The sequence below is a fragment of the Pezoporus wallicus genome, unplaced genomic scaffold, assembly GCF_028554395.1.
Source record: "Pezoporus wallicus isolate ANWC-B61680 ecotype Strahan unplaced genomic scaffold, APGP_CSIRO_Pwel_v1 contig_2870, whole genome shotgun sequence".
Taxonomy (NCBI): Eukaryota; Metazoa; Chordata; class Aves; order Psittaciformes; family Psittacidae; genus Pezoporus; species Pezoporus wallicus.
In genome coordinates, this window is record NW_026636990.1 from 1888918 (window position 1) to 1910927 (window position 22010).

The window sequence follows — 22010 nt, forward strand, 5'->3', positions numbered from 1 at the left end:
TCAAGATAGAACTGGCAAGTATTTCAGCACACCAGGTGTTACCAGGAACACGTATTACTTGGTGAAGCAACGTTTAATCCTTGGAGCATCAACTCCTGTGTTCCAGTGGCCATGTTTAGACAATAGCATTTGTAGAACAGAATTGTACCTTTTTTTTTTTTTTTTTGGAATGTGTACTTAGGCTACAAGAATCCTTTGTCTTCCTAATGTCTTCTCCCACTATGGCTTACCACTGTACTACATCATACTGCTTACCTGTGACTTCTAAAGAACAAATTGCTTTAGGACTAATACTTCTCTGCCTGTCTCCTTTGTGTCACAGATTTTCAATGCTGAAGATTGAATGGGGAATGACTATATTCAAACAGCCTTTATATCTGAGAAGTCAATTGAGTTTGAGATTCACAAAAAAAGAAACAAAAACAACAAAAAAAAAACCAAACCAAACAAAAAACAGCCAATAAAAAATAAAAAAAAAAAGCCCCTACTTGAGAAGAAAAGTATTTTTGCAGCTGAAATAGATCATACAGATCCCTTTTTGTCTAGGAAACAGAGAGGAGAATAGAAAAAACAGTTAGTGGGTGGGGTTCATTTGCCATTGCTAATGCTTCTACTTGCCAAGCTCCAATTAAAAAGAAACAAACCTATCCAAAATTCTGGTTCTGCTTTTTTCGTTAAGAAGTGGGACTCAGAACCAGTAATATTAATAGTAACAACATCCACATAAACAATAATAGTATTAAAGAGTCTTCCTCAAACAAATGTTGATTTCTTTCCCACTATCTGCCTCCCATCATCTGTCAGACCTTTCTGCATCCCATTGATAATACTTAGCTCAGGAATCCAGAGTATGTCAAACTGTTTTCTGATTTTCTCCTTCATTTGTTTGGCAATGACTTCTTCCTGGGCTTTTATTTCTAGTCATATTTGCAGTCCTTCAATTAAAGACTAGTTATTCAACGGCTCCTACAGCCACTAGCATATGGCTTATTTAATAGAAGGGAAATTTTAAAATGCTTGCTAATCCAGTAATCACTTCTGTAATATATTCTGGAGTTATTACCTGTTTCTTTAGCATAGTAATATGTTCTTTAATGGCAAAATTTGCTCATTCAGTTCTAATCCTATGTTGTTGATTATTACCAAGGAAAGAAGCCCTTTATTTTTATATCATCCTATGATTTAAAACATACTACCTTAATTTACTGTCTATCATTTTTTATCCAATTTAGAATTAGTTCATATTTAATTTACACTTTTAAAGATAAATATCAGTTACAGAAATTAATTTAAAATACTGTATGGGAAAAGAATAATGAATTAGATTGGCAATTTGTTACTAGCATTTTAGTGTAAATATTTGGGAATAATTTTTAATTTTAGTATCAACTAAACATTTATGCATGTGGCCACAGCTGCTTCATTAATTCAGAATACCATCATAATGGGATTAAAAGCAAGACATTCCCAGTTAAAAAAAAAGTCTGCTTCTACATAAGATGGAGCTGAATCTTCTTAACTGTGAGCTGATCAAGGAGTACAATTAAAACAAACCCTAAACAATTTTTTCCAATTTTATTAACAGAAAGCAAGAATAATAGAGCTGTGCAAACCCACCTGCGTACTGTGGCTTGGATTTGATTAGGAAATTCTGGAGAAGTGGTAACTTGGTCTTGAATGTTAAACATCTCAAGCAAAAGCTGTCCAGTAAGAACTGCTGGCTCTTTTAGTGTCTCTTATCATTTCCCCATTTTTGCAATACCCAAAGCAGTCTGGTAAACTCCTTGTTTCAGCTACCGCCTGGCAGGTTTTTTGCTATGAAAGACCTTACAATATTTGGGACTGTTAGGCTGTGTACTGCTGATGTCTCTTTTATGAATAGTGACATCAAAGTAATGTCTATTTTATGACTCTTAAGGTCTTACCTAGGTGTCTGGAGGGCTAGGGCCTCCGCAGAGCACTCAAATTGCCTGACCCATCTGCATGCCTCCCCTGACTGTAAAGAAAGCCCATGGCTGTTCAGAGGGATTTTGTGAGGTGTCCCTGCCCGTGGCAGGATGGTTGGAATTACATGATCTTTAAGGTCACTTCCAACCCAAACCATTCGGTGACTCTATGATATAGTGAGCCAGCCAACTGGAAGCATGAAACGGAGGAGCATGTCTAAATATGTGACTAAGCCGTGCCCACCAGTTACTTCCATATTTCCCAGTTCCCACCACCAAAGATCTTCTCAGGTGAGTTGGCTAATATAGGAAAAAAAAAAAAGTATTTTTGCATGACAATGGTAGAACTCCTTCCGGGCCTGAGAGCAGATGCCTGAGTTTTAGGCATTCTGATTCTTGAATTTTTTGGCCCTGGTTCCTGAGAAAGTGCAGGTGGCACAAGTGAGTCTTCCTACTGCCAGACCTACGCCTTCCAGCTGAAGATGAGTCACTTTACGAAATGTAATGCAAAATGCATTAGGTCAGAGAATGGGAAAAAGAGGCTGTCTCTGTTGTATGGTGATGAGGTCACTCCTCAAAAAGATTTTGTGTAGGGGGAGGTTCTAAACTGTGAGTACTACTCCTAGGGTAATGTATTGATTTTATCTGAACATGGACTAAAGACTATGTGGAGAAACCTACAGAACTTTGTCTACAAGAGAAGAGCTGTTATTCTTGCTTTTCTCTAGGGTTGTCTGACCCTGGCTTGTGACTGCTCTGATTCACTGCTTTTTCAGGCTCCATACTCAGAAGCCTGCATATAATAGAAGCCAAATTTAGGCACTTTAATGGGTGGTCTCAGTGTAGCCCTTTTTAAATGAACACTCACAAAGTGAATAGGCTTTAATGGACCAGTTTCTTGGTAACCTGTTAATGGAAGAGAGATCTACTTTCAAATCTACCTTTTCAATTGGACAGATGATAATACATCACTGATCAGAGATGTCAGAAGCTGGACGAAGTGTGGAACGAAGGTGCCCTCAGACTGCATCAAATGGTCATACCAGAAGCCACATCTGCACAGTTTTATTTTCTGTATTCATCAACCAACAGGCTGCATTCATAACAAGAATGAAAAGAATGACATAGACAAGAGTTCTATTTTTCTTTCTGATTTTTCTTACCTCAGTCCTACAAACCGAATCACCTTTCACTCTTTTCAGTTTTTCTGCTGTTTTTTACCCATACAGAAAATGCAGTTTGGGGTCACATACAGTCCTCAGCTACCAGTGACCGTAAGTGACATAGCTGAGCTGAAAGGAGAAGAGGAAGCACATGGAGCTTGTCATCCTGTCTATCTTTCCAGTAAAACAGACAGTTTGAGTGAATATAGCAACTTCTGTTGATGCAGAAAAATATGAGACCAATTTAAAGGTGAGAAGAGGAGATCTATGTTGGGTTGCATATCAGATTTTTGATGTGGAGATTGATAATACCTCTCATGTTAGTTTGCTTGTTTTAAACTGATCACTATTCTGACTCCAAAATGCGTAAGTCTATTTCCAAATCAAGGCTGTGCTATGCTGTAGTCCTAAGGAAGAGTAACCTGAAGTGCTGAATAAAGAGAACAAGCAGAGGTCAGCCCTATGCTGCCTTCCAGTCTATATGCAACTTTGATAACGTAACCATATGTTTCCACTGATACAGACTGTTAAGAAATTAAAAATCATACACTTTAGTACTAGTATAGTGACAGTAAATCATTCTTTAAACTGTCTAGGTGATCCTAAGAACTCTTAGGTTTCACATACTTTCACTATACAGAAAGTCTGAATTTTTCAGATTTTTCTGTGGTACTGTAAAGTAATCAAATGTAGAGAGTATTTGTTTTGTATCTCAGTTTTAATCACTTCCTTGAATGTGAGATGATACATGAACAGCTTAAGTTGTCCAAAACCATGTCAATCCTCTTCCTGTTGTTCTGCTTTGAGAAAGTTAATTACTGTTTAACAAACCCACAGAACTTCAAGAAGCATTAGGTAAAGATTTCATTTGGAGTCTCTCATACAGTTAGAAGAATTTTACAACATTAATTAAGGATCTGAAAATCACAGAATCATGAGGGTTGTAAGGAACCTCTGGAGATCACCCAGTCCACTTGCCTGCCACAGCAGGGCCACACAGAGCAGGTTACACAGCAGCAAGTCCAGGTGGGTTTTGAATGTCTTCAGAGAGTGGGACCTCACAACCTCCCTGGGCAGCCTGTACCAGGGCTCTGCCACCCTCAACATAGAGAAGCTCTTCCTCATGTTGAGGTGAAACTTCTTGTGTTTCAATTTATGGCCACTGCACCTCATCCTGTCGCTGGGCACCAGTAAAAAGAGTCTGGCACCATCCTTCAGAGATGGTGCAGAAGAGTCTGGCACCCTCCTTTGAGATATATGTATACATTAATGAGATCTCTCAGTCATCTCTTCTCTAGACTAAACAGGCCCAGCTCCCACAGTCTCCCCTCACAAGAGAAATGCTCCAGACCCCTGATCATCTTTGTGGCCTCCGCTGGACCCTCTCCAGTAGCTCCTTGTCTTTCTTGTACTGAGGAGCCCAGAACTGGACACCGCTTCAAATGAGGCCTCACTAGGGTCAGTAGAGGGGAAGGATCACCTACCTCGACCTGCTGGCCACACTCCTCCTGATGCACCCAGAATACTATGGGCCCTCCTGGCCACAAGGGCGCACTGCTGGCTCACAGTCAATTTATCATCTACCAGTACTCCCAGGTACTTCTCATCTGAACAGCTGTCTCGTAGGTCAGCCCCCAACCTGTACTGGTACTTGGGGTTCTTCCTCCCAGGTGCAGTACCTTACACGTGCCCTTGTTGAACCTCATTGTGTTTCTCTCCACCCAGTTCTCCAGCCCATCAAGGTCCTGCTGAATGGCTGCAGCTCCTTCAGGTGCATCAGTCACTCCCCCCAGCTCCGTATCATCAGCAAACGTGCTGAGGGTACATTCTAGCCCTTCATCCAGGTCATTGATGAACAAGTTGAATAGGACCAGACCCAATATTGATCCCTGGGGAACACCACTGACTACAGGCCTCCAACCGGATTCCACTTTGCTGATCACAACCCTCTGAGATCTGCCATTCAGACAGTTTTCAATCCCCCTCGCTGTCCGTTAATCTAACCCACGTTTCCTAAGCTTACCTACAAGGATGTCATGGGAGACATCAAGGTAGAGAGAACATTCAGCAAACCTTCACAGATATATCTGTATCTTGTCAATAACAACCTCTTCCCTAAATCAAGAAAGGGGCCTGAACTGGGGACACAAATACTACTCCCTTTAAGGCAAATACAATTTTATAGTTTTTTTTTTAACTACCCATTTTAAGCAGGTGTTTTTTCATTATAGCACATGAGAGTGCTGCACAAACTGTGACATACAGAGCTAGTTTTTCATAGAATATAAGCAAATATAGCTTCTATTTCTGAATATCAAATGCCCACAAACTCTGTATATGCAAGAAAAGAAGCAGCTACTTTACCCCTGAAGATGATAAAGTGACTGTGAAAGACTGGGTGGGGAGCAGACTTCTGTCTCTCTGTTTGCCTGCCTTTTTGCTGCACACATTTACTATCGGCAGGATCCACATGAATGAACACCAGGCTGAATGTATGTTGTGTCTTCTATCTCACAGAGCAATATAATCTTGTTTTTATTGTGGAAAAGAAGGTTGTAAATCAGATCATTGTCCTTTTTGCTGACATGACCTAGATAAGGCCTTTAATGATTAATTGAAAAGAGTAGCTGATGTAAATACCTCTGTTTTCCAGATCTGTAATTTTTTTAATACAAAATATTATTGATCATTTAAGAAAACCATATACAGGCCTCTTTTTTTTTTAAAAAAAAAAAAAGTACTTTTTACAATAGTAATGGGGGAGGGTTGATTCAACTTCACTGAAGCTGATGATGGTCAGCCCTTTATTCTGAATGTTTGTTGGAAAATTGGACATTGTTTGTAAACAGAATAGCCAAAACTAGAAAAAAAAAAAAAAGGTCATCTACATTGCTAATTGGTTGCTGAACTACAGGGACCAACTGGAGGGATTTCACTGGAAGCTAAATCTTTATTTGCTTTGGGTTGCACAATACAAAGCTGTTTATCTGCTATCTGAATTCATGAAATCATAGAATCAGAGAGTGATATTGGTTGGAAGGGACCTTAAAGATCAGCTAGTTCCAACCCTTCTATTCAGGAAGGCACTGTACACCACGTAGACCAGTCATTTAGCTTTTAATCTTAATTTTAATTTCAACTGTCTGTTGCTGTTTCAGCAGTAAAGCCCTGAGATCAATACTTTATGATAACTCTAAAACTGAACATGGATGCAGACCATAAATAAAATTTAATATTATATAACAACAGCTTAATGAAAAATCGCAAAGCCTTTTGAAATTCCATCCCATATGAAAGACTCCTGTTCTTCTGATTGCATTCTTATTTTAGCTATTAGCAAAAAATTTAGAGTGATTATTCCAAAGAGTGGATTACAGACCAATGTTAATTGTTCCAAGTTATGATAAAATATTTTTTGGGGGGAGCAAAAGTTTTTCATAACCATTTTTCTCTATGCTTTCAGATTGCCTATCGAGTTTCAAAACCTGGTGCCACTGTGGATGCTTAAAGGCTGTCAGAAGTACGAGCAGCATGAGAAAGTAACAGCTGAAGAGAACAGTTGTCCTTTCACATGGGTCTGTGCCATACAGATGTCTACATAACACAAGCAAAAATTTACTTTTTTTTAAAATATATTACTTCTTTATAGAGGACAGATAAATTCTGAAATGATGTTATCGACATGAAAGAGCAATAGGGTTGCATACATAATAATTAAATTAGTAGCCATGAAAGCAACTAGGATAAATAAGTCAACTCTGAATGCTACAATGTGTCAAGTACTCCAATTTAATATTAAATAGAATATTAGGCCTGTGATGTTATTTCGCAAAAGGCTTTTTGTTTTTGTTTTTTTTTTTTTTTTTAGGGCAGGAGTTGAGTTGGATCAGAATAACAAAATTATAAATACTTATCTAATTGACAGTGACAAATAGTCCTTACTTGTATGTGCTGTGGTTATCTTCCAAAAAAAAACCAAACAAACATTTTCAGGACTTCAGTAATATGAACTGCTTAATATATAACCTTCTGCAGAGTTTTTCCTCTCAATTTGTCAGTTCCTCTCTCTTGTTCTACTACTCTTCACATCGCATAAAATCCACATCAAACAACACAATATGCTAATTTTAAGGTCTATCTGAGAAAACAGTTGTAATGAATATGGCTGTCTTCACATAGTTCACATAAAGGGTGAATTTCAAAAGCATTCACAGAAGTTAAAAGGACACATTTAACTGACTCTTAGTAAGAACTCTGTTCCTAAATGCAAGTACTGCACATATTCGCCTAGGAAGTAAACTGAGGTGAACCAAGATGTGTGTGCCATTGATTTCCATGCATACAAAGCACTTGTAATCCTTTAATTCAAGCACTGGTAATGTAAACTGTTGACTGCGAGTCTGCAGATATACATCTGCCAATTTATGAAATAATAAAAGGCATTTACCACAGACTGAAAGATGTGAAAATACTACAGATCACTTTCAAACTTGAAAATGTCTGTGGTATTTACCCTGAAATTAAAATAATCATCTGAGGTGTGTTAAATTTATTCAAAATACCATAGGCGTATGGGTATAAGCACAAGTACAAAGAACAGAATACTTACCTGTCATTCAACATACTGCACAAAGGCCATTTTATCCAAAAATCCCCGTTTAAAACCAGGGATTTAGTTTTTTTCCAGTGCCTTAGGATAGCACCTTTTGCTCAATAAACTTAAGTCAGGATTTCAGAGCATTTTATCTAACCTCTGACAAAAGTTTGGCAGTGCAGTTTACCATAGGAATATTTCTCTGTAATAAGATAAAAATATATTCTGTGGGAAAATTGAGAGTGGGAAGTTCTCATTATAAATGTAATCCTGCTGACTAAATCTAGAGTAGTGACATGTATACTGCAATTACATCTTTAATAGAGCAAGTTTTGTACATCTGCCTAAATCTGGATATGAAATCACATAATCATAAGGTTGGAAAAGGCCTTCAAGATCATTAAGTCCAACCTTTACCCCAGGACTGCCAAGTCCACCACTAAACCATGACACTAAGGGCCTCATCTACATGATTTTTAACACTTCCATGAACAGTGATTCCACCATTCCCTGGGCAGCCTGTTCCAATGCCTGACCACCCTCTCAGTGAAGAAATTTTTCCTAATATCCAGTCAAAACCTCCCCTGGTGCAGTTTGAGTCTGTTTCCTCTTGTCCTATCACTTGTTACTTGTGAGAAGAGACTGAACCCCACCTTGCTGCAACCTCCTTTCAGGTAGTTGTAGAGAGTAATTAAGGTCCCCCTTGAGCCTGGCCACAGCCCACCAACCCAGCCTGTCCAGATCCCTCTGCATAGCCTCCCTGCCCTTCAGCAGATCAACACTCCCACCCAACTTGGTGTTGTCTGCAAATTTACTGATGGTGCTCTCAATCCCCTCATCCACATCATCACTAAAGATATTAAGTAACACTGGTCCTGACATCGAGCCCTGAGGGACACCACTAGTGACCGGTCACCAACTCAGTATGACAACATTTACCACCACTCTTTGGACTCAACCATCCAGCTGGTGAAGAATCCATATATCCAGGCCACGAGCAGCCAGTTTCTCCACTGCTGTAGGAGACAGTGTCAAATGCTTTACTTAAGTCCAAATAAGACAATGTCCACAGCCTTTCCCTCATCAGCCAGACGGGTCACGTTATTGCAGAAGACCAGGTTGGTTAAGCAGGACCTGCCCTTCATGAACCCATGCTGACCGGGCCTGATCCCCCTGTTTTCCTTCATGCGCTGTGTGAACACTCTTAGGATCATCTGCTCCATTCCTTGCCACTGAGCTCAGGCTGATAGGCTTGTAGTTTCTGGGGTCTTCCTTCCTCCCCTTTTTGTAGGGAGGTGTCACACTGGCCAACTCCCAGTCCTCTGGGACCTGCCCACTAGACAAGGGCTGCTGAAAAAATCTAAGGTCTTTAGCACTTTGTGACACTGATAGTGCATTATAAGTTTACTTTTGTTAAAAGTTAAAATATTTTTTATTTTTAAGCTTGTGGTTTTGTAGGCATTAGGATCCCCTTAATCCCATATACCCCCTCCCAAGCTAGTGGCAATTACCCCAGTATTACATGAATTAACATCTGTAATGCACATGCATTTTTTTTTTGTCAGCTCATGTTCTCATGTTTACTTTATCCCCTCCTATGCTCTGGCAGAATCCAAGCCACAGTAAAGAATAAAAGAAATTGGGACATCTATCAGTTTTAAATCTGACACATATCAAGAAAGACTATATGGTTCCTTCTTAGTTCAAATTATTCTGAGTTAGAAATGCAGATATTAGAACTGTAATAACTGAAAGATATCTAATCTTTTAGTAAAAAAGCTTGTTTACTTTTTTTTTACCTTAATCCCTATGTCACAGTTTCATTTTTTTTAAATTTATTTATAATTATATTATTTATAATTCACTTATTTAAAGAAAATTATTATCAACTTGAAATAAAACATCATTCATATCACTGTGTGGAAAGTATGCCTTGTTGTGAGAGGAACCTCTCTTCTGATTGAAATACAGACCACCACGCATGGAAGTACTGTGCAGTGTAAGCAGGGAGTTCTCGCAGGTTGGATTCAGTCATGGCACCTTCAGGGAGCAATTAATCTCCCTCAAAAGAAAACATCTAACATACATTATGTCAGCTTATTCACTCTGACTATAGAGAAAATAGATATCTTAGATGTCTAAAGCAAGTAGGAAAAGTATCATCTAGTCTGTTGTTACATTAAATGCTCTGACTTCCTATCTAATTTGTCTGCAAAAGAACACTCAGCATGCTATAGCATACATGGCTGATACTGAAGATCAAGTATGCCATTGATAATCATTGGCTTTTTTCCACGCAGTTTCCAGAAGAGATTTATGTGGATATACTGAATATAACAGACCATATTCTGATCATCAATATCTACATACTTATTTGAAAAATCACTGTGAATTTTAAGGACACCATGGTTGCCATTGCTTCTAAGAATTTGAACATTTAATTCCGATACTGCTTTACTTCTCAATTCCACAATTTCTTACTTGTTTGCTAATGGATTTTCTCCTTTATGTCTCAGGGCAAATTCTTAAAATAGTAAATGGAAGAATTTTGCTCTTGCTGCTTTAGTCACTTAGCTTTACCAAACCCCTTATTTTCCCTTATGACTTTCCCCGTCTTCTGCAGAAGTTCCCTTTTGCTACATTTTTGCTTTCTGTGATCCTCACTTTCCCCATTTAGAGTCTTCCGAAACACGTTTCTGTTGTTACACAGTTTGTTACAATGGTGATCAGTTCTCCCAGAGATCGCTAGCTGAGCCATCTGGATAATGTGATAGAGCTCTACCTGTCTGGTGTACTGTTCCAGATATTCCGTGACATGAACAGCACGACCAGGAGGATTTCTCAGCAGGAAGGATCTGCACAAGCTACATTTCAAACATCCCCCAGAATGCAGAAAGCTTAGTTGCACCTGTAAGTGTTTTCAGTCATTATGTCAAGAGGAGGGGAAATATTAGTAATACCTCTTCCTTCTTAACACAGTGCTGGAGTGCAACATGTTTTACTAGGATTTTACATGCATCAGAAAAAGCCTCATACTTCTGTGCTTATGCCATGAAATTTGTTGCTATGAAAATATCAAAAACAGTCTATTACTAAGAATGGCCAATGCTCTTCAGACAAAATAGTATCTAGCCTCAATCTCAACTATCAAAATGAATTGTAGCCATTTTCATGCTTTATAGGGCTTAATATCTTTTTTGTATCATTAAAGTCTTTTAGCCACTTATATCCAATGCACACAGGCCTCAGCTCAACCAGTTCAATGGACAATTTGAGCACAGCTATTCCAGCAGTATCTCTGAGAAATCAGATTAAACTACATTACATTGAATTATCTTTACTATTATTTGCCTTCTCTAGCTTCCTTTAAATTTCTTGGCACAGAAACATTTTCAAGATTAATCACAGCACTGGCGGCACCACCTTTCTTCTAAACTAAAATTTCAGATGATTTATTGCTTCTAACAGATAGAGTGCACTCTGAGAATTAACTGAAACCTTCAGATCAGGGGGAATTTAAAGAGAGCAGCAGCGTCTTCCAGCAGAGTGTTTCTTGGGTCCCGCTGCCTGAGAAGCTTCTCTGGCTGGAGAGAAGAAGCTGAACTCAGGCAAACAACTGTGGGAAAGCATGTAAGGTAGGCTAGCTGTGTGTTCACATGCATGCATATCTTCTCTCCTGGATATCACATTTTCTTTTACTGTTGGGGATTTTACTGTGTTATAGGCTTTCCAAAGTTAGTCCCCTGGAGTCGAAGAAAGAGCTGTATTTTCCAGTATCTCTATTTCCAGTTAAGGTAACATACTTCTGAATTACTGTGTTGTATGAGACAAATACCATGATTAGAAGAAATAGGCATAACATCTATCAATAACTGAAATGTCTCATGTAAAGCAATTTGAAACTAACGCTCGAAATTACCTGTTAAAGGAATACATTAACAAAGGATTATGATTTTAATTGATCTAAGTATTTATCTGTCTCACGTTCCTATTTATTTAATTACCATGAATTTAAGTATGATTGCAGAACATTCTTAACTAAGGATGCTTTTCTGTTTATAGAACAGATTTAAAGATTTAATTTTCTGTTCCCTGATGAGCCCTACACAAAAATGCTCAGATTACATGATGGGTTTCTAGGAGAATAAAATTGTACAGAACTGCCAAGATGGGGTCTTCTAGAAGAAAATATGGATATTGTATGAATCTAGATGAAAAAAAAAAAACAACAAACCTAACAACCCAACAACAAAAACTAACAATGTTAACATTCCAGAGCCTAAAGACAAAAAATACTGAACATGACAAAGCCACATTTTTCCTCAAAACAGCTGAAGTACTATTTCTTTCTTCTATTATACAGTTAGAAAGATAAGAACTATTTCAAAATTCTGGAAACATTAAGTTTTTGGTTTAAATGATGTTGCCTTTTTAGTCAATATCTATATACTTTCAGCAAGGGTCAAAGCAAATGCTCTTTCACTCTGCCAACATAGAGAATGTAACTACCTGGAACACTACATAGTGTATTAATGCATGGATTAACAGGATGTGAAAAATATGAGGTCAAAAAAAGTGTATTCTCATGCAGATTTCCAAGATCTTCATAATAATAACCAGAAGTGCCACAGGCTATGTAGGTTACGTTTACACTTTCAGAAGTGTTAACATAACCTACAAAGCCAGTCCTGTTTCCAATTTTTTTCTTTATAAATAATAGTGTCTTTTACAAAGGAATTATTTGTCTCTTACACATCTACAAATGTTACAGAGATAAAATTCACAATCCTAAATCAGAAAAGTCAGTTCAGGAAATTTTTCCTTATTGCCTAAGGGCTCATAATACAAGACTTTGCCTCAATATAGCTACAGGACTGTATGACCCAAAAGAAAGATCAATTAATTCCTCATGCCAGTTATTTCTACTACATTTCATTACAAAAACTTACTAATGAAGGTAATCATGACACAGTCACATACTGGTATATAAGGAAAAAGAATTTGGAAAGGATCTAAATTAAAACAAGCATAATAAGACAGAAATCAGAAAATTAATATGATGCAATGTCGAAAGTCACCATGACTAAAATCTTATTTGAAAAAACAGATACAAGGGTATGAAATAACACAAGGTTAGTATTACAAAATACAGTTTTCAGTAAGATTTTTTATAAGTAAATATTAAATTTAGAAACCCATGATGGTTTCACAGAGGAATTTTAGTCATACTAATTCTTACCTGTCAAGCTTGCTTTGTTAATAGATGGCTGGTTACACATTGGTGAACGTCTGTTTAAAAGAAAAAAAGGGTATATGCCTGATAAACACAGAGATGACTGAATCCTTGAAGAATATAATAGAAAATACATTTCCTTGGGAAATTATTTGGGACTGGAATACCCTGGCATTGAAAAAAAAGGGAAAAAAAGTTCTCAGCAGTATTTTAGGAATTTACAAGTTAAAAAACCTACTTTATCATACTTAGAGTTTATACTTAACTTTAAGTTTGATTTACATAGATAGTTATCATTATTCTAACATGGCTTGCACTTGCCACATTCTCTTTCTTGAAATGCCTTTCCTATTATTATTTTTCATTTTATTATTTTGCATATACATTTCACATGTTATTTTGCACATACCTGTCACAACAATCTTTAGGGCAAACAGCTCAGTGGAGTGCTTTGCTCACTGAAGAAAGCTAAAAGTTGCTGGACTGACACAGCTGTGTAGGGATGTGTGGATGACTGCAAGCAGGGTCTACATAGGGTCTGCGTACTCCAGCCAAAGGGGCTGGAAATATCTTTTAGGGGCACTGCATATGCAATGGTGGGAAGTTGATTTTGGAATGCTAAATACTTCTAAGTTCCAGAGGCGCACATTTTGGGTGAGGTAAATGACTACACTACAAAATTTAACAGTGTAACTAATGTTAATGTTAAGTGTGATTCTGTAACATCCTTGGAGAAAGAGCGTATTTATAACATCTCATTTATAATCATGAACCACTGTGAATAGTGGAATGTCATTATTTTGGATAAATTAGGCAGAGCTCTAGGTTCAGATCATGCAAGTAGCTCACAATGAGTGTAGTTGTCTGCTCACTTTGGTTCATTTGCAAGACTCAGACTCTGTCCGAATGATCATCTTTGAATGATCTTTGACATATGACTAATTTATTGAAAATCATGCAAATTGCACAAAACCACTTGCAAGTTTATGCAAGGACAGCAATGCAAGAGCAATTAGTAGGCAAGGGGCCTATTGTCTCAGCTATCAAGAGATTAATAAATTTTACTCATCCACATGTTTTATGCAGGTTTGGTGGCACAGACTGAAATCCCTAACATCAAGTTGTTATTCTTAGTTTACATTCAAACAGTATCACTGCAAAAAGTTCAGTGGCCAAGAATAGACACTCACTTGCTAGGTGCCCGATCTTGTAAATTGGTTAATGCAGCAAAGTTATTCCGTACGGTACGCAGGCTGGCCAGCACCTGGAACAAACAAACCAGTTTCAGTCTACAGTTTATGCATAGGTGAGACTGACATACCTCTGCTGAGCTGTGCTGAAAATAAAAGGAAAGGACATTGCAAAAAAAACTGTAAATTGTTTTCAGAACTGATTTGTCCGAAGTCTTTGATCATTACTTAACAATAACAGGTCTTTAATACAAGGGCAGTATTTTATTTCTTTTTCCCCCATGAACAACTCATAATTTTGTGTAAAGGCAAGCTTACTTGAAGAGGAGGAAAGTTTTTCACAGAATACTACTTAGTTCTTTAAAATTACCATAAAAGCATTCATGTTGGGAAAATAATAGCCCATTCAAGACTACTACTTCATGCATAAGAAATGATTACAAAATCTCCATTTGCAGTTCAGCCCACACAGACCTTAAAGGACAAAGGAATAAGATTGTCTAGACTGCCAGGAAAAATAAAAACTGCTCCTTTAAATGGTGCAGTTGATTTGGGTACTTAGTCAGAAGACCAGAGTTAAGAGGAAGGTAGCATCTGAGCAGGCACAAAAGCCTACAAGCTTTTACAAACTTTGCACACTGGAAAGGTAGTATAAATGAGCTACTTCTTTTCTGGGCTTAATTTCATCCAAGACAGCACCTAGTGGAAGCAGCAGATGACTGTCTTCTCATTGTAAGTGGCATAGGCACTCTCTTCTGAAGCTAGCTGGATAAATGCAACAAATTTTGTGCCATGTAAGGATAGTAAGATGCACCTCTCCAACTAGGGAGAGGTAGTTCAGCTTATGTCAGAGAGGAACCACAAGTTGTCTGGAACCAGACTGGGAATGGAAGGAAGCAGCAACACTCTTTAATGATGTGCCTTTGCGGGAGTTGCTCATTGTTGTTTCTCAGCCGAAACTAGGCTGGTTCCCTGGTGAACCCACTGTAGGAATAGCAAAGGTGGAAATGGGAATTTGGGTTCCAGAGCTAGGAGTTGAGGAGGATACAACCATCTTTCCATAGCTGCTTAAGTTTACACATGAGGTAGGAAGGAAGCAGGGGGCTGAAAAGAAAAGAAGTATTTAGTGAAAGCTTGTAACAGACAGAAAATATTCAGGAGATAATAGTGACTGGAAGTGTTCAAGCTACTGTAGGTAGTTCTCAAATGACTTAAGATAATCAAAATACATTTGTTGCATAATTAGACTATTAATTTCATTATGTTTTTCTTTCCAAATATCAGGAGGTAAGCTCACATATTTCTCATTCACCATGAAATAAAAATAATTATATATGCCATCAAATTTGAATGTCCAGGATACACTGACACTACTAAATGTTGTATTTAGGTGTTCAATATACACAGATGGAAATCAGGGATGAACTGATCAGAAGGGGAAAGAAGATCCTGGAGTTCAAAAGTTCAAAAATTAATGCACAAAATACAAAGCAAAACTGCTGCAGTATGGAAAGTATGAAGTAAAAGGACAGGATGAATTGAAGGAGGAAGGAAAGCATAAATGGAATAAAGTTGGAAAGCTGGGCCTATTAAGGTAAGACACACATTTTTAGTTACTGCAGTCCATTTTCAGTTATCTTTGGTCAATCTGCCTGGATTCAGTTTACATGTAGCAGAATGATGAGATGGCTTGCTGTGCTAGTATTATGAGAGAAACATATCTATGTGGCTCCCAGAACAGTCTCAGGCCATGAAAATATGCAGTTGGTTTTCCTGGCTGCAAGTTCCTACTCAGTAAGCCCTGTTGTACTCAAATTTGCTGTATATTTTTTTCAGGTGCATTGAAAACTGGGAACATGTATGAAGGTAACTAACTGACTCCTTGGTGAGTGATCTCAGGTACAGCCATGCCTATTAGCTCTGCTTCTGCTGGACTCTGGAATGAACAACTCAGCACATGCTGTACAGGGCTGTTTCAGAAAGGGTAGCCAGCTAGGTACAATGCCACCTGAAAATATGAACCCTGAGGTATGTGCTGGATCTGAAATCACAGGACACTTAGTATGTGAGGTGCTGGGGCAAGAAGGGTGCAGAGCTGTAAGGTTGTTCAGGGCCACCTATGAGTGGAGGTTAATGAGCTTTGCTGGACCCATGCTTTGGTCCCTGAAGAGCTAAGGGGCAGTCTCTTTAGCCCGCCCGCTACTATGCACATTGAACAGATTTTTCCCCTGTCTGAGGTATTATGAATCTCTCCTTTTTCAGAAAGCAGAGATTCAACTGTTTGGTGTGTATGTCCTTCGATTTGTTCTTCTGGCAGGTGAGATAACTGTAAGTTCAAGGGTGAAATGTCTAGTATCTGCTCAGCATTCCAGCTGCTTTAGCATTCATGCATATATTTTCACAGTTCTGCAAGTGTAAGGCATCCCCACATGCATATCATTGCGGCAACAAAAACATAGGCCATTGGCTACAGTGGAGCTAAACCACTTGATTTATTGCATACAGATATTAAAATTTATAAAGCTACTATACTATAAGTACATAATATTTCAATTTTTCATTATCATTTGCTTTACGTAAGTTTCTCTGTTCACAGAGGTTTTACTTGTGCTTGACGTTTCTCGAGTTACGATTTGTGAGCAAAAAGCAACCAGTCACCTGCAAACCACTACAGGTTTAATTTCTAAGTAAATAATATTATTCTCAAAATCATTATATACAAGTAATTGAAAGTGAATTAAAAAATCAAACCTTTTTAATGATAAAAAACCTAGAGAATTCATCTTTAAATTTTAAATCACCCAAATGATTTTATTTTGAAAAGCTAAATTCTATGAGTAATTAAATTACAGCAGTTGCTGTGTTATTACAATCTAGGGAAGTGCAACTAATAATATCCTTGTGATAGATTTTTTTAATTTCAGCTTATAAAATTCCCTTTCTGGTAAAAATAACAAAGTAACTTAGTCCTCAGGCTGGATTCTATGTGGGGGACACATCATGCCAGCCTGCCTCCAGTTTTCAAATGCAGCCACACTGACTAGAAAAAAAGCTAAAACTGGAACTATTACCACCAGGGGGCTCATGATCAGATGAAACAATTCTCCTGATCGATTGAAGTAAATACAGATGGTTTGAAGTAACTGGAACCTGTATTCTGCGTGTCATGATTTACTGCCACCAGGAAGCCCTAAACAGATTAAAACAGCACTTTTGCTGCTTACAACATAAAAATGCATCTTCATGGTGAAGTATTGCTCTAGGAAGATATTAAAAGTGTAGTTTGTAAGATGCTTAGAGACTGGCACATGGGATCCAGTTTCTGAAGTTCTGACTGAGATCGTAACACTGGTAAACATAAGTCAAAGGGATGGGTCCTGTGCTTAGCTGCATATGCAGTCTGTGAGCAGGCCCCACTGGGAGATGGGATATTGCATATTCAAGTAACTTTAAGGGAAGGGCTACGTTTTTCCTAAGAGTCAGTCAGCTGTCATTTCCCCTCTATTGGGCAGTCTCTCAACTGCATCTCAACTCCTCCTGTCAGGGAATGTGACATGGGATAACCCACCCTCTGAGTGCTCTTTCTCCTGTTCAATACAAATGAAAACAGGTTCATTTAAAACAGTGCTAGCAGGGCTTTGCACTGAAATACTAAAAGCTCTCAAATAATCAGTTATGGCACTTGGGTGCAAATAGCAGTAACATTCAGGTGCTCCTGCTATAATTGCTGAAGCACATCCATCAACACCAATAAGAATATGAAACTGCCCTTGAAACAAATAGGGTGTATTGTCCCAGGGAAAAAAAAAATAAATGGGAGTGTAATATTTGCTGGTTTTCTAGGCATCCTATAACCTACCCTATCTATGTGGCATAATCAGTAATAAAAATTCAGATGACAATGAATATGAACTCATCTATAGTAGATATTATTGGATTGCTTGACCACTATACTATTTGTGGTTTTTTCTGTGCTCAAGATTTAGGGTTATTATGTTTTCTGAGGAACTAAAACCAGAAATGGTTTTATTTTACTTTTTTACTTGCTTTTTCTGTAATTTATTCATTTCCATAACTGTTAAAGTATGGTTACCGTTTGAGAGATCTTAAAGTATTCTTAGAAAAGGCTCTGGCTTAATATTTACTCTGTTCATATATGATGAAGGTATTCTTCATATTAAGGGTTTGATCATAGAGTTTTATAAAGGGTATGTGTTTAAAATATAATTAAATATAAACTATTAAATTAATGTTAATAATTTTAACAACTTTTCACTAGACTAAATCAACCTGCATATTCAGACTGAAGTTGGATACCTTTTTAACAGTTAAGACTGCTTTGTGACCCAAACTTTCTCTTTCCATTTATGTTCAATCACATACAATTTCCAGATTTATTTTTACCCCTGTAGTTACAATATATTAACTTTCATTCCTATTACAGGTTAAAACTCACTATTATGAGTTCAGGAATTTTAACTTTTCATACACAGTAAGACAGCTGTATTGCTAAAAATTGTGGAGTTTTGATCTAAATTATGTAGAATTTTGAACGGATATGTTATAAAACAGAATCTGAATGTAAAAATCAAACAGAGATGGTTTTGCAAAGCAGTGTAAGTATTCTGGGTTATATATATAGTATATAACCCTATTCTGGGTAAAATTTATCTTGCATCTAAAAATTATGTTGCATTGAATGCATAAAAGATGTTCAAAAAGAGAACTTGTAATTACAAAAACTAGGGGAATAACAGAGAACACAGATTCTATGATTCTATGATTCTGTGATTCATCATGGCTGTCTGCTACAGCATTTGAAAAGGTATCAGAGGTGTTTATTTTGTTGTTGCACTTCAACATTTCAGATAATTAAAAAGCATTAAGCAAGAGATAACAAGAGTGGGAGGTTTATGGCTTCTGCTTAGACAGATTTTTACCTATTTCAAACAAACATGTTATGTAATATTAACAATGGAAAACAATGTATTTGTCTTTTGAATTACAAGATTATATGAGAAATATGGCAGAATTGTGCCTACCTGGGCAAATGGTGTCACAATCAAGTCATCTCCATGTCTGAAAAAAATGAGCAGAGTTGTAAGTTAGGTACTACTGGAAACTTAAGTGACTGCTTTTAACAGAAAGATCAGGTTATACAATGCATCATAGGTAATTCCAGTTTTATTCTTCTGCAGTTTACTCTCTACCCCTGCTTTACGCATTCTTTGAAAAGTAAATATCAACTTAGTTATAGCCCAGCTGCCTGGTGTGTCAGTGGGATGGCCGATGAACCAGAGGGTTTCTACAAGTGCGGGTTGGGCTGGTGATCGACTGCCCAGGATTGATCTGCAGAGATTTCATCCCGAAGGATGGAGGTAAAAACACCAAAAGCAACCCCATGAAGGGCTACCAGCAGATCTGTGAGTGCAGAACGTACAACTGCAGATGGCTGGGCAGTGCATTGCAGTCAAATGAAAACCTTGTAAAACTTTAAAACTGACTCACACTTCTGTAGCTATCGGGGGACGGGGTGTGTGTGACCAAGTGTGTGCCGTTGCTGTGGCAACCTCACCCTCACCACGGATGACGTATGGACAAGGTTCTAGGATGACGCACTGTAGGGCAGAAGCGAGGAAGGCAAAGAGAGGTTCCTTCACTTCAGCACGGAAACCTGCCACTTGAAATGGTTTCCAAAAAATACAGCCTTGAAAATACAAGTAGGCTTGAAGGGCTGTTGAGCTTAAGAGCAGCATCTGTAACACTGAGGATATGGAGTTACATCTCTCCAGGGGACCACATTGATAAAGAAAACGTAAGACTTTTCAGTCACAATATCTAGTATATGGCAGCAATCAAGCTGAAAAGAAATTTTCTGAAAACAAAAATGTCTGTGTTTTTAATTCACCTGTATTTTCCTACAGTAAATTTATTGTGATGAGTTACAAGTTGCAGCTTTCAGCAGATATTACCATTGCTTTGGTGCTATTTCGATGATATTTAAGCATAATGATGCATTTAACAACAGATTTCAAGTCCATGAAAATTTGAACAGAAAAAGGCTTTCTGATAAACAAAGAAATATCATTTGTGTTTGAGCTGCTATACCATCATTCTCATAATCTATATACTGTCCACAAGACAATAACGTTTTTGCAGGTTTTGGAAGAACCTAATAAAAAAGTAGTATGTACAGCCAAAGAGTATGTAAGGACAAAACAAAACTCCCCAGTATTCAAAATTATCATAATGCTTAAATATCTGTGTAACTTTTTATTACCATCTCTTTTATTCCTTTTAGTGGAAATACAAAAGTGGATTTTTACAGATCCTATGGAAGAAGACTGTACTTTTAACACCTTTGCAGGAGTGGTTGGAATAAGGTATTGTTTCAGGTGAAACCACAGTCCCACCCTGGTTGGAAAGTATGTATGCCTGATTCTCACATCAAATTGAAAGAAACGTAGCACCATTGGAGGAACTCAGAGGCTTTAATTGCCCAATGAAGCCAAATCCAATTGGCTGTTGTAGATATCATGAATCAGCCCAGGGCATTAACAGGAGAATTAATGACCACCTGGGTTTAGTACTTCATGCTTTCATTGGCTCATGCAGACATCAGGAAATGCCCATGACTATTATTTCTCATCAGGATTGCTTGATGATTTAGACAGCTACACAAAGGCTTCAGCAGAAGATAAGCCATATCCATCTTTTCCTTTTGTCTCTCACTTATGCAGCCATAGTATGAATATGCATGCTACCTCACTTCAGAAAAATTATGCTGTCTTCAAATTCTGTGAAATGGTATTATCTACTGTGTTGCACCTTGCTTGCCTGTTCCTCAGTAAAATCTGTTACTTTCTTCCCTTTTATAATGAATATTTTTACTTTTTGTGTATAGCTACTCCATTTTCTCTTCTGTTTTGACACTTAAAAGAGGCACAGCTGTCTAGAGCAAGGAATACTGTGTTAATCATCTGACTGACTTCTGCAAAGGTGGAAGAGCCTAAAGCCTCAAGTGAATTGTCAGCCGTCCTCATGCCTTCCCACTCTATCTGTTACTCAGGTTGTTTAGCCAAAAAGCAAACAAAGGATTTCTTAGAAATGAGTTTGTTTTTTGAGCAATCAAATTATACACAGAAACTGTATTTAAAATCAATATGAAAACCCATGTTTTACTGATGCAGTCTAATTCCCACAACTGGAAATTATGAAGGGACAGAAGAGGAAAGGAAAGGGACCTGGAGAGGTAAAGGTTTACATGTAGCAGCAGCACTGGACAAGGAACAAATATGCTATATTGTTTCTACCTGTAAATAAGCTAGATAGAGAAGAGCTAGTTCTTTTTTAGAATTATAAGCATCTGTCAGTGACAAACACTCTTAATGCTCAGCATATGACACAAATGCACCTAGAATTCATCAGCGCTTCAAATTCCCAGGCAATTACTACAACACAGTTATTAACTGTCGAAGTGCAGATTGACAAAATCATGAAAACAGGATGATTCTTAAAATCTCTTCTGTGCTTCCTTATGGGACGTGGTACTTTCTTGCTCTTCTTATTCAGTGCTCCTGTTTGCTACCTCTGGAGTGCTGATGCACTTGTAAGAGGCAACAAGTACATGTTTCTGTGCTTTCTGCTCTGGCATTTGTTTTTGTTTTTTTCTTTTCTATAAAATAACATGACCCCACTCCTTTAATGTTCAACCTTCATTCTACTTGAGCTCTTGCTGGACTGCATTTCATTGGAGAACGCTGATAAAATAGCGTACCTTGTTATTTTTTAGAGGAAACATTATGAAATACTAATTTAATGTACTGAAATCAACCAAGGATTTAATTTTCACTTTTCAAATGCCCCTTATTGTCAAGAGCAACA

The 22010-nt window shown here is 37.7% G+C and overlaps 1 protein-coding gene across 1 annotated transcript in view; it reads right to left on the minus strand.

Annotated features, from left to right (window-relative positions):
* Positions 1-22010, minus strand: part of LOC130595706 (cAMP-specific 3',5'-cyclic phosphodiesterase 4D) — a 141232-nt gene that overhangs the window by 85772 nt on the left and 33450 nt on the right. The window contains exons 3-5 of the mRNA XM_057402688.1: positions 19169-19205; positions 14127-14200; positions 12943-12992 (exon numbers count right to left, since the gene is read on the minus strand). Coding sequence (XP_057258671.1) covers positions 12943-12992; positions 14127-14200; positions 19169-19205 — 161 coding nt within the window. The remainder of the gene's footprint in view (positions 1-12942; positions 12993-14126; positions 14201-19168; positions 19206-22010) is intronic.